The 24,955-nt window shown below is 37.8% G+C and overlaps 2 protein-coding genes and 1 pseudogene across 2 annotated transcripts; 1 reads left to right on the plus strand and 2 right to left on the minus strand.

Moving 5' to 3' along the window:
• Window positions 1-2,368: 2,368 nt before the first annotated feature.
• On the minus strand, window positions 2,369-12,554 carry LOC124865002 (annotated as a pseudogene).
• Window positions 12,555-13,245: 691 nt separating this feature from the next.
• LOC124865084 (taste receptor type 1 member 1-like) lies at window positions 13,246-17,822 on the minus strand. Its single transcript, XM_047360097.1, has 6 exons — window positions 17,638-17,822; window positions 17,209-17,506; window positions 16,374-17,099; window positions 15,369-15,575; window positions 14,941-15,061; window positions 13,246-14,453 (listed from the first exon to the last, which is right to left on the minus strand). Exons 1-6 carry the CDS (start codon window positions 17,820-17,822, stop codon window positions 13,525-13,527), a joined length of 2,466 nt encoding a protein of 821 aa, XP_047216053.1. The 3' UTR covers window positions 13,246-13,524.
• Window positions 17,823-20,368: 2,546 nt separating this feature from the next.
• LOC124865188 (taste receptor type 1 member 2-like) lies at window positions 20,369-22,016 on the plus strand. The gene is made up of 2 exons (XM_047360179.1): window positions 20,369-20,450; window positions 21,538-22,016. The coding sequence occupies exons 1-2, from the start codon at window positions 20,369-20,371 to the stop codon at window positions 22,014-22,016; spliced, it is 561 nt and encodes a 186-aa protein (XP_047216135.1).
• Window positions 22,017-24,955: the final 2,939 nt, after the last annotated feature.

Genomic DNA, 24,955 nt, shown 5'->3' on the forward strand with positions numbered 1-24,955 from the left:
TAATGTTGACATAAAAGTTATTGTTTTTGATCTGAAAGATTTTTTTTGGAAGTATCTTCAAATACAGGAAATGGTTGTTGGCATACAGTAGATATAATTAGAGAGTCTAAAATGAGAAAGCACATTGGTCCTCCAGCAGGTCTCACAACAGGACTGTTGACAGTAAAGAGAAAAGTGACTGCGACAGTGAGGCCCACCAAGATGCAGGCCCCGATTATGATCAGTATACCTCCACTGTCTCTAAAAGTTATGAACACCACCAGCTGCAGATTACATGATGTATTTCCTCACTGTGTCTCCTTACAGCTAACACAGTTGATTTAAACAATAGAAAAACAATAGCCCTTTTTCATTGATTCAGGAAAGCCCAGGGCTGTTGAAAGCCCAGGGCACGTTTAGATAAAAGTTTACCCAGGTGATTTCACTTTCCTGGGGCTTTACGTTTATGGGGAAACAGTTCTGGTCAGAAGTACGACTTTTCAGATTTCCCCGCGATGGTTAAAGGGGTGGGGTTGTGTTTAGCGAGGCATGGCACCACCAACTGCAGTAATGACGTGGGTAAGTGTACAAATGTATTGCTTTTATCCCATTAATTTGTCACATAAAGTGGTTTAAATCTGTTTTAAAATGAAAGTAGACCTCAAAACTTCATCTATGCAGTCAGTTCATCAAGAATGAGCCTAATTTGAACTGTTCTTTTGGAGATTTCAGAATTTGTTTACATTTTAGGTTAATGTACAGATTAATTTTAAACACTATCGCCACAGCTCTCTTATAAAAATATTTTAATGCAGTACCGATGATCAGAGCACTTAAAATGTTCCATGTACATAATAACTAAACATTATTACTACACAACTACACTACCCCCCAGATGCAAGGTGGTAAAAAAGTAAATGTAAAATAATGATTTCAACTTTTCTTGCTTACGGATCCAGTGCAACTTAAGGAATAATGGAAGGAATTAATCAACTGTATAACTCTAAAGCTGCTCATCATCTATTATTAATCAGTTGAAACAAACAAAACATTTTTTATATTGTCATGATGTGGTTTGAGGGCAGACCAAAGTGGAGACAAGAGCTGGGCAGTAAAAGGTTGTCATGGTTATCTTCTAAAACGTTTTAGCTTTATTTCCAGAGATTTTCAAAAGAAACCAAACAAGGCACTGCAGATACAAAGAAAGTCCTGATCCAAAAACGTACAAGAGGTTCTGCAGGCACATGGAAAAAACTCAGCATGAATATGTGGGTTGAGAACGGGGTATGACAAACACAAGGAACCAGCAACAAACAATGACACAAAACCAACTAATATACTGAGGGATAACAAAGGGCAGGTAATCAGAGAAAACAGGGAACAGGTGTGACAAGGAGGCAGGGAAGCAGAAGGAAACAAATACAAAGGCTGAGGATGGGCAAAGTAACTAATAAACAATAAACAGAAACACAGACCAAGCAAACCTATAGACAAAGATAAATAATCAAATGGGGAATAAGAAAACTAGAATAATAATGGCTAAAGTAAACAGAGAAACTAGAGGGAACAAAGGAACAACAATAACAACCTAAGAACAAACAAAGAACCCATAAAGAAAACAAACCAAACCACACTGACTGAATTAACTGGAAAGGAAACAGAAAATAAACTAGTAAACAAGAAGAGTGCAAAGGATCCTAGCTGTTTGCTGCTGTGCTAAATGAAAATATTTGAATGATCCTGGCAAAGATCAAAGCTTCTAGCAGGGTTCCTATGCAGTATGGAAACGGTTCAAAATTTCTCAAATTCGCTTTTAATTTTATCCAGGTCTAGGTAAGTATGGAAAAAGGAAAATTCAATATACTCAATTTTCCAGATTTTTTCTTCTTCCAATTCCTGTAAGAATTGGAAGAAGCTTTATGTCTAAATGACTTTGATTTGCCACATCACAACTGGATTTTAATATTCTGCCACTCAGTACTTTGGTCTTTGACTTATTCACTAAGGGCACTGTTGTGCCCCAGCCATGGGATGAAACATGGACTTACCTGTACGCAGAGAACTACAGACTGGTAAAAAACTTTGAATCACATACTACACAGCATTAATCTATTTTTGTAGGCCAGCCAAGGAAGGAGGAGTTACAGCAGGAATCCCTGTGATGTCATGGGGATCCCAGCTGCATCTCTTTCTCTATCTTGCTGCTTGGCAGGATAAGGAGAAACGGCGTGGAGCCACCTGAGTGTCTTTGAAACATAGGAGTAAGACTCAACTACATCGATGATATCTTAGATCCAAAGTTGACTACAATCTGATGTTAGTGTATTCATCTGTCAATGAATAACCAAACGTTAAGTTATGGTCTGCGCTGCAGCACAAACAGTAGATCTTAACCTTTCTTTCTGAACTTATGCAGAATAGGACCCTGAGCCAGAAATTCCACTGGAAGAGAGGACAAAGTGGTTTCCCCAATACCTGAAGAAGGCAGCACTGTAACCGCAGCATTGCTTGTCTGAAACATACAGCAAGAAATAGCAATCATTGTTAACTAGTTTTAAAACTAATTTGACCTAATTTCCAAATTCCTTTGTTCTCAAACATAAATATCCACACAGAACTATGATATCACTGCATCAGTTTTTTTGGTTGTGGTTTTCAACCATTTTATTTGTATAAAATTTGTATATAGTTCATTAGTTTCATTTATTCTTTCATTTTTACTTGGTAGTTTTAGTTAATATTCAGTAGCCTATTAAGATAGTTGTTCACTGAAATATGTTGAACTTGGAGTTCAGTTGTTTCTTTTAATAAATTCCTTTATTTTAGAGAGAGGTTGTTGTAAATTATGTGCAGAATTTGCCGTTTTAAGAATGCCAACGCTCGAATTCTTCCTTCAATTATTGTTCCAATACCACAGCCTCACTTCTGTCAGTCTGCCCCAGGACGGCTGTGGCTACAATGTAGCTCACCACTGTCAGTGTTTGAATATGTGTATGAATGGGTGGATGACTGAATGTAGTGTGAAGCGCTTTAGAGTGTCTGGGGACTTGATAAATTGCTATACAAGTACAGGCCATTTACCATTTACCACTGCCATATTGGGCTGGTACTCACAGGAAAATATTTGGGAACACTGTGGCATGGGCACCTTCAGACATACAACACTAGCAAAGACTAGCCAGAGATAAATAGGAAGAATATCCAAGAAGGCAAACCATGCAACTGTTATAACTTTGAGAGGTTTACATAAATCCTAAGAAATTCCTAGGTGCTAGCAACACATCTGTTTCTTATTTTCTTATTATGTTTTCCCTGCTGGGTTTTTCTCAAACAAGCACAAATGCTTTCGAGAGGAATATTATTAAAACCAAGAAAGTATTGCTTTTTTAATTAGACAACTGCAAAAAAAAAACTTACCTCTTGATTTGTGAACCACTTGATCTTGTTTTTGAAAAAGCTGACAGATGAGTACAATGTATAAATGCCAGTCTCCACACAGTGCCTCTGTGGTTCCAGAAAAGGGTGGAGTATGGCTCAAAAATGGGGTTCCCATCAATATTAAACCCAATGCTCACATTTGAGTGTAAATTCTGAATTTCTCCTCTCTTCCAAAACCTACAGTCAGTATCAAAAACTGACTGTTAGAAGTTTTCGATCCACAGTAATTAAAAATGTCTGTAAAATACCCTTTAAATTGAACAGAGCAATATAAGAAAAATAACACATTTATTTAAAGAATGCAAAGTTTTACATAATGATATAAATTATACTGTTATACTATGTTGCCTTGCAGCAAGAAGGTCCTGGGTTCGACTCCCGACTGGGGGTCTTTCTGCATGGAGTTTGCATGTTCTCCCCGTGCATGCGTGGGTTCTCACCGGGTACTCCGGCTTCCTCCCACAGTCCAAAGACATGCCTGTTAGGTTAATTGGTAACTCTAAATTGCCCATAGGTGTGTGTGTGGTTGTTTGTGTTGTTGCTCTGCGATGGACTGGCAACCTGTCCAGGGTGTACCCCGCCTCTTGCCCATAGACTGCTGGAGATAGGCACCAGCTTCCCTGCGACCCACTATGGAATAAACGGTAGAAAATGACTGACTGACTGATTGCTTTTTATGGGTTTACAAAAACATACAGGAAAATATGTTTTAAATTAAAACCCAATAGAGCTGTAATGTTTTTTAAATTAATGAATTCAATAACTATTTGCCTTCTTACTCACCGTGTATGGCTGCACTTTAAAATCATGGTTGCATCTAATAGCTCCACACTGCAGGACATTGTGTGAGGCATGAGCAATGGCAAACACAGATGAATAAGTAGGAAATGAAAAGGTCTGGTCCATTGAAATAATGTCCTCTGGAATCAGATTGCTGCGTCACAGTCCTGATTGCAAATCCTATGTTCCTTTGGCATCTGGCATTTGGTGGAGTAAATTAAATAATCAAAACCAGTAGGTGGCAATACTAACTGAGCCACCCCAAATACAGTTCCAATGGTTCTGACCCCTTCCAACCTCATGAGCCTTTTGTTGAAAGACCAGGTGTCCAATGCTATCCACACCTTGTTAGTGACATTCAGTATTGCTGACTCAATGAGAGCTTCACCATCCAAATTGATGGAGAAAACAATGATGGTGTTTATTTACTGCTCCTCTAATAGCTTGAATATTTGCGCATACTCCGCATTGTCATTGAGGCCTTTGGCATAGGCAAGGCAGCTGTCGGTACCCTTAATTGCCTTTCTGAGAGGTTCCAGTCCATCAATGCCAAAATCATTGTCCCTGAAATGGAAAGCAACACAGCGCCAGCTGTAGCACACTAAGAAGATAACCATGACATCCATGATTTCTTTGTTGGAATGCACTGTTCAAATAAAAGCTGGAAACCTGCTATTCTGGCAAAAGGTAGAGCTGGAGCTACATGGCTATTCTGTAGAAAGAATGATAATTCACAAAATTTTTGTGACAATAAATTTAGGAACTATGAATTTAAAGTTTCTCATAGTAGGGCTACAGCCAGGGTGTTGGTGCTATTGAAAGGGCCAACCAGAGCAATCACTTGGGGATTGTTAGAGAGATTCTTTGGTGGTTCGCCCCATGGCTGGACCATGCCATTTTTTGAGATGATACTGAATATTCCTGGGAAATTTTGTGTGTCTGAGCATTGATCAAATATGTCATAGTTAAGAGAGACATTTGGGAGCAGGTTGGTAGAATTATTGATTTGCTCTACTGAAAATCTCATCACCTGAAACCTCCAGTAACTTGACAGAGAGAATATTTGACAGCAAGCAGAGATAACCCTTTTTTTTCTGGTTCTCTATATGGATGTAAATTTTCCAAGAGTATTTAACAATTTTCTTTGTAATCAAAATGCTACAAATCTTACAGTGATATGACTGATGCATTGAGGTTAAGCTCTTTAAAAAATTATGAAGTATAATGTTTTGTGAAACTTACCTGGAGCAGTTGATGGCTTCTTGTATTCTGAGATAAATCGAACCATCAACATGATAATTATCAAACAGTCCCCCAAATAAATAATCACCATCCAGATAAAACTCAGTAAAAAAAAAAAAAAAAAACTTACAAGAAAACCTACTAAAGAAAGAAAATGTCTAATGCTTATGCAGATATCATTTGACATTTTCTTGTGAAATCTTAGCATTAGGTGCTACTTTTAACTAGGAATCTATCTCTTGAAATATCAGTCCCCTGATGTTGCATTTCCATGGACTTTTTGATTCATGGCTTCAAATGTCTACATTTCTTTAAATGATTGGTGGACTGGTAACAAATGAGCATGCAAATAAAATCCCAGTAGTTCGGGACTCTCTTTAATGTCTTTAAGTGGGAAGTCACTCTCAAATTTTCATTTTTATTTTTAAGTAGATCCCTAGTCAAGTAGATGGCTACTTGCTATCTTTTAAATAGCTTTAAACTAGAAATACATCTTAAGAAAACCTTTAATACACAAGGCATGTGTGCAGTGGTAAAAAAACAACTTTGTTGCCACTTGCTGGAGTACAAAAGCGATTGAATATTGCAAAAATAAAAGTTTCTCATTATTATATTGAAATAGTCAGAAATAATGCTTAGAAATGTTGCCTTTTAGTTAATAGGCAAACCATTTGAAGATGTTTAAAACTCTTACATACAACATACAGAGTTTTGCCATATAGGGATCAGATGTGAATGAGAACAATAAGACTGCTTAATTAAGTCGGCAAGTGGTCAGAGGCAAATTAACTCAAATGATTTGACTAGTTCATCCAGGTGTCTTCAGTTTATGGTAAAATACTACATCCGCTAACAAATGAGCTCTGCTTGACTTCATCTTTGGCCACACATATCATTTACAAGACCTCTGTGGTAGGCAGTGGTAGTCTGCAAAAAAACAGGACTCTATTAAAGTTTAAATTTGCGTTGTTCAGTTTGCAAGAACATGCAAATAGATGGGTTTAAGGGTGATGTTGGGGTGTTAACAAAAGTTGGAATTACAACCTAAAGGAGGAAAACAGAGGGTGGATGAAATACTTTGAACAATTTGACTTGTTTTTCTGGTTATAAAGAAGGCAGATGAGTCTATGTTATTTTTATTAATTTTATGAAGTTGCCATAAGAATTTATTAGGGTAGTCCTATGTCACACTTTTTAATGATAAAAAAATAAAGCATGTAATCTTTAATTGTATGGGCAATGACATTGCGGATAAAATAAAATTATTATTTTTTTTTGTCTTCGTATGTATTTGTCTTTGTTTGATCTGCTGGTTAGGTTACTCTGTGTCCATTCCAGGTTCTGCTGATTGGCAGTAAGTTAATGTCTTGATGATGTTGATCACATGTATGTTACAGTGATAGTGTGTAAACAGAGTTAATCATACCTATGTCTGCTTTTTAATGTTTATATGTGGAAAATTATGTTCTTATATTTTAACACAGTTCAACAGACATTTTTATAAGATTTGTCTGGGACTCCACAAATCAGCAACACAGATGCAGGAGACTAGCAAAACTATTGTCCAATTTATTTACAAAAGAACCAAGAAAACATAACAAAAAACAACAACACATTAAGGAACATAAACAACAACCAATGCAAATGGTTCTAATTATAACCTATGAATAAGGAATGATGCCAGGACTACCTAAGGCTTGGCATTATGCCCAGGGTGGCTTTGAGAGGTCTGTATTAACACAATTTAATATGCAGGACTTTATGTAAGACAAGCAGTGTCCTCTGACAGAGAACACTGTTGAAACATAAGGCTAAGTATTATCCTGCAAGTACGACAACAAAATGGAAGGAATAGCGGCATCAAATACAAAAGAAACAACATTGGCTATTTTTTACCACATACTTGGTCTTTCTGCTCCTGTTTTAATGTGAAATGATGTAGATCAAAGCGCAATTTATCTTTTGGAAAATTTAACTTACATTAGCTGTGTTTCCCAAAGAAGGATTAAATATCCCACCTTACAATTACCACTGGATGCTCCAAGTTACTGAATATGTAAATACAACTGGATTCACAATATAAAAATTCAGAATAGAACTGTGTCATGTAAATGCCCCAATCGGAATATTTTGATTGGATTTGGCTCTATTGGAATGAAATTGTATTCCGAATGACAGGGGTGGTTTATGGTGATTGTCAATCTGAACGGCGACCATGTAAACACTTATTCGGGTTACATCATTCTGATTGTGGCAAACTAACCTAACTGTGCATGTGTGCCCTATGTCAATATTTCCACCTTTAGTAAGCCAAGCCAAGCCAACTTTAATTATAAAGCACTTTAAAAACAGCAGGTACTGAACAAAGTGCTGAACAACAAGAATGATTAAAATAAATGAACTAAACATGAGATTTTAAAACAAATAAAATTATTGAAATAAAATCCAAAGTTTGGGGGCTGCAACGGCAAAAGCCCAATCTCCCCTGAGCTTCCGTTGTGTCCTCGGCACCTCCAGCACCAGCTGATGAGCTGATCTGAGTGACAGAAAGGAGGAATGCAGGTGCAGTAGCTCAGAGAGGTAGGGAGGGAGGCAAGATTATTTAAAGCCTTAAAAACAAATAAGAGTTTTAAAATTATCTTTAAAATGGGCAGGCAGCCAGTGCAGAGAGGATAAAACGTCTGTGTTCCAGTTAAAAGACATGCAGCAGCGTTTTGCACCAACTGAAGACGTGGTAAGGATGCCTTTCTAACTCCAAGGTACAAAGAGTTATAGTAACCCAAACGAGTTTTCACAAAGGCATGGATAACTGTTTTAAAATAATCTTTCGACAAGACACTTTTTATTTTGGCCAATTGCCTCAAGTGAAAAAAGCTAAATTTTACTAGTGCATTGCTCTGCCCATCCAGTTTAAAATCACTATCTATTTTAAAACCAAGGTTTGTAACAAAGGGTTTTCTACAATTTGCCAAACAGCCAAAGTCTACAAAAGAGGACCCACTAGTGACATTTGGAGTAAAAGTCATTACCTCAGTCTTTTTTTCATTTAAATTTAAAAAGGTGAAAAGCCATCCAAGCTTTTAATTCATTTAGACATTTATTTAAACCTTGCAAACATAAGTTATCTTCCTGTTTTAGTGGCACATAAGCCTGAGTATCATCTGCATAACAATAAAAGGCAATCTTATGCTTTCTGAAAATAGAGCCAAGGGGCAAAAGATACAGGGAGAACAGGAGTGTCCAAGAACCCCACACGTTAATGGAACAATGGAGGATCTGAAATCAATAAGACCAATACAAAAAGTTCCCTCAATTAGATACTATTTTAACCATTCAGTGCAGTACCCCGGATACATACACAGTACTCTAAGCGAGATATCAAAATGTTATGGTCCACTGTATTGAAGGCAATTCTTAAATCTAAGAGTGTATTCACACTTGCCACTTTTGGTCCGCTTTAAACGGACCAGAATTCGTTTCCCCCCTTGGTCCGGACCTTTTGTGCAGGTGTGAATACACTCAAGCGAACCCTGGTCCAGACCAATCAACCGGACTGAGACCCACTTTTTGAGGTGGTTTCGGTCCGCTTCAAAACGGACTCTGGTGCGGTTCGCTTGTGGTCTGAATACAAACGGGCCCCGATCCGAACCAACTCCAAAACGTGTATGTCTCTTTGGACTTAAAAAGCCACCGTAGCCAGTAGCAAAGGTGTGTTGTAAGGTAATCATACCTGATAATCTGTGTGCTACTTAGCAACACTACTGGGTTGTTGTGGGACAAGGGACGTAGAGAACGTCGGCGTTCAGCACGCATTCTCCGACGGGGTTCCAACATTATAAATGGAACGTCTCAAAGTCTGTGTTGAATGAGCTACTCTTCACCCTCACAATAATATTGCAGCCGTAATAATGCCACAAATATGCAGAAGAGAGGTGCTGCAAGCAGCACGTCTACAGATGTTTTCCTCAATGTCCGGGTCTGTGCTCTGTCCCGCCCCTGTCATTTCTGTCCAATGGGAACAATGATCGTCACCCGCGTGACTTTGTTTACAAGTTATAGTTCACTTGCAAAAAGTACAATGTGAAAGCAAACCGCACCAAATGAAAAAAAATAAAGTTTGCTTTTGGTCCGGACCAAACAAGAGGACCAAAGGACTTTCCTGGTCTGAATATACCCTAAGAGAACTGGTATTGCATGAATCTGTAGCTAGGAGGATGTCTTTAAAACCCCTCAATGCAGATTATGTGCTACGAAAACGTTTAAAGCCAGACTGAAGCACCTTATTCTCCCCAGAAAGGGTTCCAATTTGTTATAAAATATTTTCTCCAAAATTGTAGACAAAAATGGAAGCTTTGAAATAGGCCTAAAGTTTGATAGCAAAGAGAAATCGAGGCTATATGTTTTGATCTGTGGTTGCACCGTTGGCTGTAGGAACCATACCTGAGGCCAGACTGCTCTTGATAACAGCCAGAACGGATGGACCAAGAACAGAAATAACCTCTTTAAACAATCAAGGTGGGAGAAGATCATCAGAGGAACCTAAGGGCTTAAGACGATCCACAACATGCAGTACAGATAGAGCTGCAGGCTCAAATTTGGGGAAGCAGCAGAGCAAAGGACAGAGGCTAAAGGGTCAAAAGTACGGGGGCATATAAGAGCCCTGGTATTATTCACCTTCTCCACAAATACCTTCAGAAATGTCTCACATGCCTCTGGAAAAGACTAAATATTAGTATTCTGAAGAACATTTAAAACCGAATCAACAGTTGTAAATAGTTGCCTTGTAACAGTGTGACACAATGATGTTTGATAAATACTTTCTTTTTTCATGTCACCTAATAACAACGCCAGCTGTCCTGTAATATATCAAATGACCTGCAGCTTGTCTTTTTTCCACTTCCGTTCAGCTTTTTGGCTCTCACGTCTAACCATCATAGTGGTGTTGTTTAGCCAGGGCTCAGCTTTAATTTTACCTTGTCTGTTTTTTATTGGAGCCACTGCATCTAATGCAGTTTGGCAGCTATAGTGAAACCAGGAGCTAAGCCCCTCTGTATCAGATGACAGAGACTCCTGAAAGACACATTTCTGATTTAACGAAGTTGATAATTGTGCAGCAGTAGACAAATTGAAAGTTATTTCAAATAACACAGGTTTATGATCAGAAAATATGGCATCAAAGATCCTCAAGTTTGAAACAGACAAACCAAAAGACAAGACAAGGTCCAATGTGTGGCTACATACTTGTGTCGGTCCAGACAGTCATTGTAAAATTAAAAGACCCATTCAAACTTATGTAGTCCTTAACCATCAGTTTATCAGGATAACACACATGCACGTTAAAATCTCCAAAAATAAGGACTTGACAATACTTTTGCACAACTTTTGCTAATAATTCCTAAAAGCCATTTAAATAGTCCTTGCATTGGGTGGGCGATAAATCACCGAACATAAAACTGGGTGTGAGTGACCAAGCTCAAATACGTTCAGTTCAAAATTGGACAAAGAGGACAACAGAGAAAGCTACTTACAGCTACTGTATATAAGCTCTGAAACACAATTGCTATTTCTCCTCCTCACCTGATGTCCGCGGAGAGTTAAAATAAATGCAATCAGGTGGCATAAGCTCTGAGGAGACGCTGGACTCACCAACATTGACCCAGGTCTCTGTTACGCATAGGAAGTCAAATCCATTTAAAGTGAAGAAATCCTTACGGATGAATGAGGGTCTTGTTCAAGGAACCAGAGTGGCAGGCTGTGGGATTCGAACCAGGGTACTTGTGGCCATTCCAGGACGCAAATGCTCTGCTCTTTAAACTCTAGGCCACCACTCCCAAAATGAAATAACTCATCCGAGCCAGTGACAGTAATCAACCAGGTGTAGGGAGGTTTCAGGGACTGTCGGAAAGGAAAAGATCCATATACTGTCTTAGATTTCCCAAAATATGTGGAAAATGTGTGCCGGACAAGCTTTCAGCCGTACAAGTCTATCGCTGCGATTGACTCGACGGTGGCGATGCTTCCTCCAGGAAAACGGATCTGGAGCACGGAAGAGGCATTCAGGGACCTCAGACAACAACAGAGGCAAAGTCCTCTTATTCCACAATCGATCATAAGAACAGCAAAAACATGTCAAATATGCAGAAGGATTTGGCAATAATACACCAGCATAGTGTTAATATTTTGATTTAAAAGTGCCAAAAACAGTACAACAGAAAACAGAGCAGGCAGTGACAGATGGCAAGCTGCACACACTGGCACCATCTTGATACCCGGATCACTGAACCCATAATCGTGGGAAAGCAACTGTGCTGCCACATTAAGCCTTTAGCTCAACTATGGAAAACAATAAAGCATTAATCACTCTCATAACTCCATTCTGGACACTCAAAACACTCAGAACCAACACATTTCCATGTTTGTTGTTTTCTTTTTTGACATCACTGGCAGAAGTACAACTTCTTCTGTGGTTGGTTTAGGGAAATCCAACAACTTATCAAAGTGCTTCTCTTTTGAATAAAACGTGTTGCATGTAAACACGTCATGATCGTTTCATTTAACTTTGCAGCCATATAAGCGATATATTCGGATTTATATATTTGAATCTGGTCATGAAATTCTGTGCATGTCAAAATAAACATTTCAAAATAAGGCACAAGCTGGAAAATTAACATCATCAAAATTCATAACAACGTGTTTCTTTCCCAAGAACATGACAATTATGTTATCTGACTTTCTTTTCAAGAAGGAAGTGCCCAATTATATGTTATAAGTAATGCTTAGCCTTGACAACCATGGATGACTGTGACTGAGTTAGCATAGTTTCTCAGATGAGAAAATGTGCATTAAAACACGAAAGCAATAAATGGTCTTTAAATAGTCTGAAACCATCTTGAGATACTTTTCAATTTTAATTGATCTGACTTCTAAGGTTTCTTCTGGGATTAAAAATTGTTCTAATATAAGGATTCTGAATTAAGGTAAAGTGATTTTTTGTTGTGCGTAAATGTTCAGCATAAAACATGACAATTTAAACCGTTTGACCATAATATGACAGCTGTGTTGGCACTATTCTCATATTCTTTCAAGCTATATAGAGTATATACCTGCATCAACATATTGTACTTCTAAGTACCTGCTCAATTACATAAATATGACAAATCCATTAGTTTATTATTAAAACCAGCTTATTCTTTGTCAGTGTTGTTGGCCAAATCCTTTAGATAGGCATAAACTAAAGAAGTGTGCCAAGAATGGAGCCATGTAGTACAACTAAGTTCATTTTAAGAATGGATTATTTTTCATTGTTAATCATTTACAAGGTGTGATTTAACCAGTGCTGCAAAATAGTGAGGATGAAAGCTGAATTGTAAAGAATATAAACAATCTTTTAATTGTGAGCACTTTTTATCTGTGTTTCTCCAAAATACAGGTAATATGTTGGCAACTGTTAGCAGAATATGAACAACTACACAAGACACTACACAAAAAACATACTACATATTTTATTAAATAATGTTGACAAAGATAAATCAATGGAAGAAAAGACAGAAATAGTACAGGTTACTAGTTGCAGGTTACTGGTACATGTTTATTGCATAATGTTCTTAAATTTTTGTAATCTTTGATTTTACATTGTGTTTAAAAGCATAGTGTACACGCCTAAATCTAACACTACATTTTAATGATTTGTATAAAAAAAGAAAGAGAAGAAGTTCAATTCAAGATCAAAATCCAAATGAATACTACAGGTGTCACACAGGTGCATACTAGTAAATCTATCTGAAGGTATCTATTAAAAGATGTAAAGCAAAGTCTGGGTCAGCAAAAAAGTGATACTTGAGCTGGAGCATTTACTCATTTGTAGCAAGTACATTTGAAGACTAGCTGTATGTTTCCAGATTGTCTCACCCACTTATCTCAAAATGTTTTAGAGGGGGTTGAGTAGAACATATCCACAAAAAACTGTTTAGATTGGGTAGTGCATGTGCTTAAATGACTTGCAAAAGATTGCTAACAATATGATCACATCACTTTCTTCAAAAGATTATTTAGCTACTATCAAAAGCATGGCATATTTGGAGGGGATTACTGGCTAACTGTTTTAGTATAGTTTTGAATGAGACCCTGGAAGTGTTGCTGAGTGTTTTTCTGAGGCTTAAAAATAATGATGTAACATTTTGGAATAAAATACCAAAACAGAAAACAGTAGAGACTTGAAAGCACTGCCAGAGCCGTAAATGTGTGAATGTGCTTTCCATGGTAAAGCATGCTTGTAGTAGTAAGGACAATCCAGGTGAGGATCAGCAACAGCAGGCAGAAGGTTATCGCTTTGGCTTCATTGTAATTCTTTGGAAGGTCTTTTCCCATGTAAGAGAAAATAAAGCAAAGGGAGCACAGTGAGGCGAGTAAAGTCACAGAACCAGATATCGCTTTAAGGTTAAGGTCACAACTGAGTATGGTTATTTCCGTGTAGGAAAACATATCACTGTAAGGCTTTGGGGGGGCAACAGAATAGCCAATAATAAGTAAGACTGCCTGAGTGCCAAATGCCACACTGATGACCAGCCACTGTCCGTGATATTTCATCCACCAGTTGAGGAGTTTGGGGAATTTGGCAGCTATTTTGAAAATGCAAATAATCTGAAAGGACCGCACAACAAAACATGACAGACAAACTGTAAAGAACAACAGAAATGGTAAAAATCGTAAGACACATGAAGCAGTTGTGGGTTTGTCGAAGTAAAAGAACACACTGATACTACACAGACTGAGGCAGATTAAAATCAGGAAGCACATCGGTCCTCCAGCAGATTTGACAACAGGAGTGTTGTAGTTAATGGCGAACAGAACAGACATGGCTAGTGTGAGGCCCACTAGGGTGCAGGCTCCAAACACGATCACTATGGCGCCACTGTCTGTGAATGGTATGTACTCCACCAGGCGCAGGTTACATTGTGTACTTCCTCGATCAGCCCACTCTGTCACCTTACAGCCAATGCAGTTGTAGGGGTCCTCTGTTTTACACAATATAAAAGAAAAAAGACAACATAGTTGGGGTTTACTTTAAATATAATATTTTTTTATTTTATTTAACCTTTATTAATACAGACTGTCTCATTGAGATCTAAGATCTAATTTACAAGAGAGAAATGCATAAGCTGTTTCAATAGAATTACCATCTTTTGTGCAAATCAATTTAAAAATACTTTAATAATCCTGTTGCTCTAAAATATATTATTCAAGCCTCTTCAAAGAGTTGTAGGTGGTGTAGAGAGTAAATGGTGATAGCTGTGTGCAGGAAGGATCTCCTGTAGCAGTCTGTTTTACTGTGGATCTGAAGAAGCTAAGCTTGGATTAGTTAGCTTCTTCAGATCTGCATGATTGATCTATACCTACATCCATGAAATGAAGAAAAAAGATAAAGTTATCTTTAGTTGGAGCAGGGCAGGTAAATTGCTTCAATGCCAGTTTTCTCCTTTTATTAACAGTAAATCCTTTTACCTGTAGCGTTGATATAAGTCCCATTTGGACAGATTGTACAGCTAAAACAGCATGTATGGATTCCCTCTTGTGTTTTTGAATACCCTTCAGGACATTCTTTGGAACAAAAGGACTCTGGTGCCTGTGCAAGTTAAAAGAAGACAGAGAGGTAAAAGCTAGGTTAATTCAGATATATGCCGGATAGGTTCAAATAGGTCAATTTATACATGAATTTTTCCTTTTCTTTTTAATTGGTTTAAAAAAACAATTCTGGGATGAACGATATACCATAGATTTCTCTTTTAGGGTTATTGGTTATTTTTTGTTGTAGATATTATTTATGTCTTTGCAAACATTGATTCCTTTGTATTTATTTCTACACTAAATGGAAAACCAAATTTAATACTGAATGGATTGCTTCAATCTGTAATTTGAAAAGCCAAGGTTACCTCTTCATTTGAATGCCACTGGATTTTAGTGCTGTTGATGTAGAAGTGGAGAAATGGGTAAAAATTATAAAACCCAACCTCCTCTGCATCGCCACTGCGGTTCCAGAAAACGATTGAATAAGATCCGAACATCGGGTCCCCGTTCTCATCAAACTGAACGCTCTGATTTAAAAGCACAAAGTTGGACTCCCTCAGCACTGTTAGAACCTGCATTTGACAAGCAACATTTGGATTATTTGTTAGATAGTTGACTTACTGCTCAACCTTAACTTTAAAGGTGAAAAATAAATTAGGTGAATTTAAAGTAGAACAAATGTTTAGATAAAAACTTTTTGCTTTAAATTAATAATTGATAATTGTCACAAAGAATCTTTAACAGTTTATGATGTTATGGTCTTAGATATACAGTTTTCATTATTATGCTGGTAAAAATTGTAAATAGTATGATTTAACAATCACCAACAACAACCAAATGCAAGTATTTTTAGGAGATATATCCACAATTCGTTATTGTATTGCGCTGGCATACGGGTGAATCTTTTTACTAATAAGGGGCTTTCTAAAGACTGTTGGTGGCACTAGATTTTATTTAGGACTGTCAGATAAAGAGGACTAAAAGGCAGCAACACTTTTCAATTGTATAAAAAAAAAAAATTAAAGCCATGAATTTCAAAACTGTACACTACTTTGTGTTGATCTAGCATAAAAATCCCAATAATAGACAGTAGTGGTTTGTTGTTTTAATATCACAAAATGTGAACAAGTTCAAGAAGCTTATTTTTCAAGGCCCAGTCTTTGTTGTCCCTACTAATAAACTCTCAAATTACTATTTGTTAACCTAATTACCCATAGTACTAACATCCTTGCTCTAATACAAAGTATATATATTTAGAATAAAGTTATTTATCCAGACAGCTAAATATTAATGGTTTGTCCCTTTCATAAACATAGACTGATAAATCAGATGGTGAAAAAAATAGTTTCAGATTTTATCTGTATACTTACCACGTGTGGTTGCACTGATACAGGTTTATTACATCTGCCCGTCCCACATTGCAAGACATTGTGCAAAGCATGTGCGATGGCATAAACAGCAGAATAAACAGGAAAATTGAAAGATGGGTCTGCGTTGATGATATCTTCAGCAGTCACATCGGGGCAATTGCAATCCTGATTACAAAACATTTCCTCACTGTTGTTATCATGCTGAGGCTGGGCTTTAGAAGAAAATATGAAATCATTGAAACCTGGTATTGCAATTTTTGGCTCAGCAACCCCCAGTACAGTTCCAATATTTCTAATTCCATTTTCTTTGGGGAGCTGCATGTGTAAGGACCAAGCATCCCCTGCTATCCACACTTTGTTTGTTACATTTTGTTTTATGGCTGCTTTAATCAGAGCTTCAGCAGTCCACTCAGGAGCAAAAACAATGATGATATTCACTCTTTGTGCCTCTAGCTGTTTGAACAATAGAGAATGTTCTGTGTTTTTATCAAGGGCTTTGGTGTATGCCAAGCAGATCTCTGTATCCTTTATCTTCTTCATGAACAGGTCCAAGCCATCTTTTCCATAATCACCTTCGCTATAAAGGAATGAAACCCATCGCCAGTTGAAGTTCTGTAGAATGTTATAAACCGCTTCAATGACGTCTTTGTTGGGATGGACGGTTCGTAAGAAAGATGGAAAAATCTGTTTTCTTGAAAAGGTAGAACTAGCAGCTCCGTAACTGACCTGTTAAAAGAAAAAGGTCACAATTTTTAGAAGTAATTTCTTCTCAAATGCACATTTCATCATGCAGTTATTTGGTCTTTATCAGTTAGTCATGAGTGTGCACATTTACCATAGGAATAAGATCCATCATGAAGAGAGGGGCCACCGTCAGAGTCTCAGTGCTTGTATAAGTGCCAACAACTGCGATCACTTTAGAAACGTTCTTGCTCATCCCTTGCAAAGGGTATATGAATTTATTATCCGAAATAAGGTTGAAAATGCCAGGAAAATTTTTTATGTCTGAGCAGTGATCAAATATTTCATAGCCGAGAGTTACATCTGGCAGCAGGTTAGTGGAGTTATTGATTTCATCAACAGAAAATCTCATCAACTGAAACCTCCGATAACTTGATAGAATTAATTGTTCCCTGTCAACAGAGGAAGAATAATATGAGTAAAATTTATGGTAAAAACCAAAACGTGTTGTCCTTAACATGTTATATTACATAGAGGGAAAGTTGATTACAACTAAAATTACAACCAAGATTACAAAGCCTACCTTGAGCAGGTGATGGTTTCTGGTTTGTAATGAGGATATGCTCCACTGACATGATGAATGTCAAAAAGACCCCCGATCAAATAATCCCCATCCAGCTTGAACTCTGAGGCAGTGATTACCTTCCTTAGGGAAGGCAGAAGACATCCCAGTAGATACAGATAAGCAAAAACGTGTTTATCCCTCATAATTACAAGATGGTTATTTCAGCATGAAATGTATGCAAGTTTTCTGAGAGTCACTGCTGCTGACTGAGCTACAATGGTCATCTCCATGAACTGAAGATAAATTAGGTGTCATAAATGCATGGCTGGTGGTTAAAGGAGCATTTACATATCAGCATGCAAAAATGATCTAATCCACTTGTACAATGCTCCCATGATGTAAACAACCAGCATGAGGCACCATGTCCACTGACTTTATAATGAATCAAACCCAAATTCAGTATAACATTATGATAAAATAAACCAACTTTCCTAAAAACTGCTTTTTATGTCATTATTGTTTATTCTGAGGAGCTACATACAATTTTATTTAGCCAGAACAAGATTAAAGAATTAAAACGTTAGCTCATTATTATAATGCCAGCTATCTTTTCTCACAACTGTGGTGCAAATAAGGTAAGAGCTATGCAGGCAAATAAGGTAAAAATATCATGTCCCACAAATGTTCAGTGAGGTCTAGATCAGGATTCCCAACAATTTCGTTTTCTCCTTTCCTTAATTCTGGATTTAGTCTCTGACAAACCCAGTCTGTGTAAAACAGTGTTGTTATCTTGAAGGAAAGAGTTTGGTCTTACACGGCGGAGATATAGGATTGCCACAGGTTGCAGAATCTAATTTCAAAATCTTCCATATATCTGACGGTGAGTGGCCCTCATGGCAGGCCTCCAGACAGCCTTTTGAGAGCAGACACCAGCTGTTCACTGTTTCAACATTTCTTGGTAGATCGCTGTCAGCCATATCCTGCAAAGCTGTAGAAATCTGTCCATGGTCCCCAAGTGCTGACAGAGTGAGGAATTGGTCTTGTTGCCTCATCTGCTGTCTATTAATTGGTCGACTTAAAATAACTGTAGGAGAGTGCATAGTTGGTTGTGTGTCACCCCTGCAATTTACTGGCAACCTGTCCATGGTTTAACCTCTGCAGTCCACTCTGCAACTCTGAACAGAACAAAGTTGGCAAAGAAAATGGATGTATGGATGGATGGATGAATGGATGGATGGATGGATGTGGATGGATGGATGGATGGATGGATGGATGAATGGATGGATGGATGAATGGATGGATGGATGAATGGATGGATGGATGGATGGAGGGATGGATGGATGGATGGATGGATGGATGGATGGATGGATGGATGGATGGATTTACAGAAGGGATGAGCTGTAGATGATGTAATGTTGCTTCTGCATGAGGTTAGAAGCAAATTCACACAAATGAATTGATTCATTCAACCAGATAATTTTGGTTTATGCTAAAAAGCCACATCCTCTTTCAGTGGTCAAACAACAAGTTTCAGTCTCAACACAGTCTCACATGAAAATAAAATGGTATTCTGGAGCGACAGCAGGTAAGAATGTTAAGATATCATTAGTGTGATATTTCTGAACAATGACCTATTTCACTAGTTAAGAAGGTGTTTATTCTCCTAGTCTTTTGTCTACTTTTGTTTATCTCAATCATGGAGCTCTGTCAAATATGTAAATGTGATCCTGAAGCCTCTAATGAAAACGATGTATTTTACTTTTGGGTTGACTTTATATGAAATAACGTAATCTATATTGACAGAAACATTACTGTACTGTATTTGCCAACCTGAGCTGTGGATCTCTGCAGCTCCTGCAGAGTTACCAAGGGCCTCTTGGCTATGTCTCCACCTGAAATGAACATTTACCACCATGTTTTCTAGGTTTGCAGTTGTGCCAAATTCTTTCCATTTGCAGATGATGTATTGACCAGTCCTCCATTAGATGTTTTAAGAATGCGGTATTGTTTTATTGTCTTGCCCTGCTTAAAATGTCTCAGTTTACCCTTCAATTAGTTGCTCTGGATTTTATTTAAGAGTGTCAGAGTGAATAGAGCCGAACAACTGTATGAGACGGTTTTCAGATTGTTTTGTTTAAGAAAACTTGAAAACCATGCATCATCTACTTTCTACTTCACAATCATGTGCTGCTTTGTTTGTGGAAAAACAGATTTACTAACCACTTTCAAAGTACACTATGAACGTACAGTATGTTGATGACAGTCCTTTGTATGTTGTACAATTTGTATCAGGTGCTAGACAAACTCAAGAAGTCCAGTTTTACATTGTTAAACCAGTGTTCAATTTAATGGAAATGGAGACCCCAAATTTGGACAACTTTAAATAGTTTTCTACCACAGTGGTGACGCTCAGGAGGTTGGCTTTATCGTTTTAACCCGTCTCCTGGTTTCTACATCAATGAAACCCAAATTCAGTGGCATACAGATGGAGAGGTAATTTGCTTTTCTTAGTAATACACTCAGAGATATTGACTTCTGTACTTCAAGCTGGGATTTATATGTGGGTGATAATTGTTCAATATGTGTGATGCTCTGTCATGCTACCATCAGAAATGGTTTCACTTTCCTTCCCTTTTTATGTTCAAATTGCAGAACTTTTTTAATGCTTCACTTGCCTTCTGTGTTTTGCTATTGAACTGTCTTGTACAAGTGCAAATTGCATTATGCTCCCCAGAGTGTCCAACAGGATATGCAAGAAAAACAAACTGGAATCCATATATGTTGCATCAGGGGTGAAATGTGCCCACGTGACACATACGTCAATATCACAGGTAAACAATTGGAAATTTGAGAATTGAATCTGTCTATAGTTATGTCTATATTCATACCCCTGGCAGATTCAGTTTCAACATTTTGGAGCGGCCTCGACAGAATTTGACATGAATCTATAAGCGAATCTGTGGAGGAAGCTAAAGATTAGGTTTATGGCAAAAAAAAAACCTTCCAACCTCACAGACTTGTAGCTGATCACTGAAGATAAATGATCTCAATACCTGTGGAAACAAGCAAAAAGCAGCTCAGCAATTATAAGAATGATTGATTGCTGTAATGCCAATAAAGACTTTTCCATTAATTACCAAGAGGGGTATAAATAATTTCTGCCATGCCAATTTTTAGATAAAATTCTAATAAAAACCGATGAAATACTTTTTTCTACATTGATACTTGTACATTGTGATTTTAAAATATTTTTGAAAGATGACCGGCTGACGTACCTTTAGAAACAAACTTCTTGGTTAAATTAATATATTTTTAATTTGAACCTGCCAGGGGGGTGAATAAATTTGGGTTAAAGTGCGGCTATATATCCCTATATACATTCATCATTTGTAATTGCATTCAGGACTAACTTAATTTAAAACTTTTTCACAACATTCACATATAGTAGCACTCTAAAAAATTAAAACTGATCATTTTCATTAAAATAAAATGTATTACCAAAACCAATACAGTGGCATTTAAACTTCAATTTTATGAAAATACCTTAGGATTCCATTTTTCCTCATTCAGTGTACAGGATCTATTACATTAATAAGCCAACTGGGTAGTTATCTAATCTCACCAACAGATCACACCAGCCAGGCTTGTTTCTGGTGTGCTATGGTGCCAGCAATTATAAAATTGCAAACATCTAACTTTACAAAGGGATCCTCAATATATGAATTAAATAAAGCTGAATGAATGTGATCCTAGTAAAATACAATTTTCACTCAGTCAAAAAGGAGACTGAAAGGCTAACTATTGGCTAAGTTAGCTAGAAGGTTTTTTCCATATGGCAAACTTGTTTAAAATAGAAGAGAGTCTAACTCATCTTAAATCGTATAGCTATACTGATTGTTTGTCTCCACTGTAACACAGAGGATGCCTTTCAATGCGTCAGCTGTAAGGAGACAGAGTGGTCTGAAGCAGGAAGTACATCATGTAAACTGTGGCTGGTGGAGTACATACCATTCACTGACAGTGGAGCAATACTGGTAATGGTTGGAACCTTGATCTTGGTGGGTCTCATTATACCTATTTCTGTTCTTTTTGCAATCAACTTCAACACTCCTGTAGTCAGATCTGCTGGAGGGCTGGTGTGCTTCCTTATCTTAGGCTGCCTCACTTTGTGTAGTCTCAGTGTTTTCTTTTACTTTGGTAAGTCTACAAATACTTCTTGTGTCATGAGGTATTTTCCATTTCTTTTGTGCTACACAGTTAGCCTGGCATGTTTTGTGGTGCGATCTTTTCAGATTGTTTGTATTTTTAAAATAGTTACAAAGATCCCCGAACTCCAAACCTGGTGGATAAAATATCATGCTCAGTGGCTGCTCATTACTGGGACATTCTCAGCTTAGGCCCTGTTGCTTGTTATTAGCTTTTCTTTTTACCCAGAACCAAAAAACAAACTTGAAAAAACTTGAACAAGACTAAAACATGACCAGAAAAATAATAAACAGAAGCATGATTCAAAAACTATGAGACAAATACAGGTCCTTCTCAAAATATTAGCATATTGTGATAAAGTTCATTATTTTCCATAATGTAATGATGAAAATTTAACATTCATATATTTTAGATTCATTGCACACTAACTGAAATATTTCAGGTCTTTTATTGTCTTAATACGGATGATTTTGGCATACAGCTCATGAAAACCCCAAATTCCTATCTCACAAAATTAGCATATCATTAAAAGGGTCTCTAAACGAGCTATGAACCTAATCATCTGAATCAACGAGTTAACTCTAAACACCTGCAAAAGATTCCTGAGGCCTTTAAAACTCCCAGCCTGGTTCATCACTCAAAACCCCAATCATGGGTAAGACTGCCGACCTGACTGCTGTCCAGAAGGCCACTATTGACACCCTCAAGCAAGAGGGTAAGACACAGAAAGACATTTCTGAACGAATAGGCTGTTCCCAGAGTGCTGTATCAAGGCACCTCAGTGGGAAGTCTGTGGGAAGGAAAAAGTGTGGCAGAAAACGCTGCACAACGAGAAGAGGTGACCGGACCCTGAGGAAGATTGTGGAGAAGGGCCGATTCCAGACCTTGGGGGACCTGCGGAAGCAGTGGACTGAGTCTGGAGTAGAAACATCCAGAACCACCGTGCACAGGCGTGTGCAGGAAATGGACTACAGGTGCCGCATTCCCCAGGTCAAGCCACTTTTGAACCAGAAACAGCGGCAGAAGCGCCTGACCTGGGCTACAGAGAAGCAGCACTGGACTGTTGCTCAGTGGTCCAAAGTACTTTTTTCGGATGAAAGCAAATTCTGCATGTCATTCGGAAATCAAGGTGCCAGAGTCTGGAGGAAGACTGGGGAGAAGGAAATGACAAAATGCCAGAAGTCCAGTGTCAAGTACCCACAGTCAGTGATGGTCTGGGTGCCGTGTCAGCTGCTGGTGTTGGTCCACTGTGTTTTATCAAGGGCAGGGTCAATGCAGCTAGCTATCAGGAGATTTTGGAGCACTTCATGCTTCCATCTGCTGAAAAGCTTTATGGAGATGAAGATTTCATTTTTCAGCACGACCTGGCACCTGCTCACAGTGCCAAAACCACTGGTAAATGGTTTACTGACCATGGTATCACTGTGCTCAATTGGCCTGCCAACTCTCCTGACCTGAACCCCATAGAGAATCTGTGGGATATTGTGAAGAGAACATTGAGAGACTCAAGACCCAACACTCTGGATGAGCTAAAGGCCGCTATCGAAGCATCCTGGGCCTCCATAAGACCTCAGCAGTGCCACAGGCTGATTGCCTCCATGCCACGCCGCATTGAAGCAGTCATTTCTGCAAAAGGATTCCCGACCACGTATTGAGTGCATAACTGTACATGATTATTTGAAGGTTGACGTTTTTTGTATTAAAAACACTTTTCTTTTATTGGTCGGATGAAATATGCTAATTTTGTGAGATAGGAATTTTGGGTTTTCATGAGCTGTATGCCAAAATCATCCGTATTAAGACAATAAAGGACCTGAAATATTTCAGTTAGTGTGCAATGAATCTAAAATATATGAATATTAAATTTTCATCATTACATTATAGAAAATAATTAACTTTATCACAATATGCTAATTTTTTGAGAAGGACCTGTATAAGAAAAACCCTGAAACCAAAAACCAAACAACCCCAAATCATAACATACTCACAATGCTTTGGCAGTTCTTTCAAGTCTTTACTCCTTTCTGCTGTGGTATTTCCTCCCAAAATGTTACATCATGATTTTTCAATCCCATAAAAACACACAGAAGTACTTTCAAGGTCTCATTCAAAATTATACCAAAACAATTTCCCAGTAGCTTCCACAAAGGAAAGTGATGCGCTTTGGTTCCTGTTTCCAGTGTGTCTCTAGCAGTGTGTCAGTTCAATGTAAAAGGGTCTGAGTGGTTTCCTTGGTTTTTATGTCTGTGTTTTTGTCTAATTTAGCAGTAAATTGCATGCAATTCTGAGTATTAGCCATCTTAGCATTGTTTTATGTTATTTTATTAAAAAGGAACACTTTTTGCTTATTTGCAAATATTGAAGCAACATTTCAAGACATCAACCAGGAAATGGCACAAAGCATACCACCAGACCTGTTACAAACTGGCTTAAGGACAACAAAGTCAATGTTTTTGCAGTGGCCATCACAAAGACCAGATCTCAGTCCCATAGAAAAGGTGTGTATGAACAAGGCAACCTACAAGCCTGACTCATTTACACCAGTTCTGTCAGAAAGAATGGGCCAAACCTCCAGCAAACTATTGTGAGAAGCCAAAATGTTTTACCCAAGTCATACTGCCTGAATGTAATGCTACCACATATTAATGGGATAAGTATAATGTCAGACTTCAATGAACATAATAAAACAAATCTCTAAAGAAAATCTGGCATTATTCTCATTGGTATCAACTGTATATGTTAAGTATAAACTCAGCCACATATGCATAAGAAACTGAAACATTTAAACAATAATTTTTGGTCACTCAAAGCTCAGTGTAGAAGCTATGATGAGAGTTCCATTGTTTTTGTGCATGTGTTTGTGTTCATCGGTGACTTTAAAAAAAAAAAACATTTCCTACTATCAGAGTTAGACACACTGATAAACTTAGAGAAGGTATGCACTGAAGACACAAGCGAGTCAATGTTATCTTTGGCTGGCCTGGGAGAGACAGTCCATTCTCTCAGAGGAGCTGCCCTGTGTCACAGCCTTTTATTAAAGAAAGGAAAAAAAAAACACTCATGTTACAGCATTGTGGGTATGGCTACACACAGTTTCACAAATGCAAGTCCTACTGAATAAAACTGGTTC

The sequence above is a fragment of the Girardinichthys multiradiatus genome, chromosome 1, assembly GCF_021462225.1.
Source record: "Girardinichthys multiradiatus isolate DD_20200921_A chromosome 1, DD_fGirMul_XY1, whole genome shotgun sequence".
Lineage (NCBI taxonomy): Eukaryota > Metazoa > Chordata > Actinopteri > Cyprinodontiformes > Goodeidae > Girardinichthys > Girardinichthys multiradiatus.

What these genes read in the sequence shown, in the direction of transcription:
- LOC124865084 (XM_047360097.1), bottom strand. Translation starts at nt 17,822, where the DNA reads ATGAGGGATAAACACGTTTTTGCTTATCTGTATCTACTGGGATGTCTT. An exon ending in GAAACCATCACCTGCTCAAG is followed by an intron (nt 17,507 to 17,637) that starts GTAGGCTTTGTA and finishes CTCTGTTGACAG; the next exon opens with GGAACAATTAATTCTATCAA. An exon ending in GACTTATATCAACGCTACAG is followed by an intron (nt 14,454 to 14,940) that starts GTAAAAGGATTT and finishes TGTGTAAAACAG; the next exon opens with AGGACCCCTACAACTGCATT.
- LOC124865188 (XM_047360179.1), top strand. Translation starts at nt 20,369, where the DNA reads ATGCAAGAAAAACAAACTGGAATCCATATATGTTGCATCAGGGGTGAA. An exon ending in CACATACGTCAATATCACAG is followed by an intron (nt 20,451 to 21,537) that starts GTAAACAATTGG and finishes ACTGTAACACAG; the next exon opens with AGGATGCCTTTCAATGCGTC.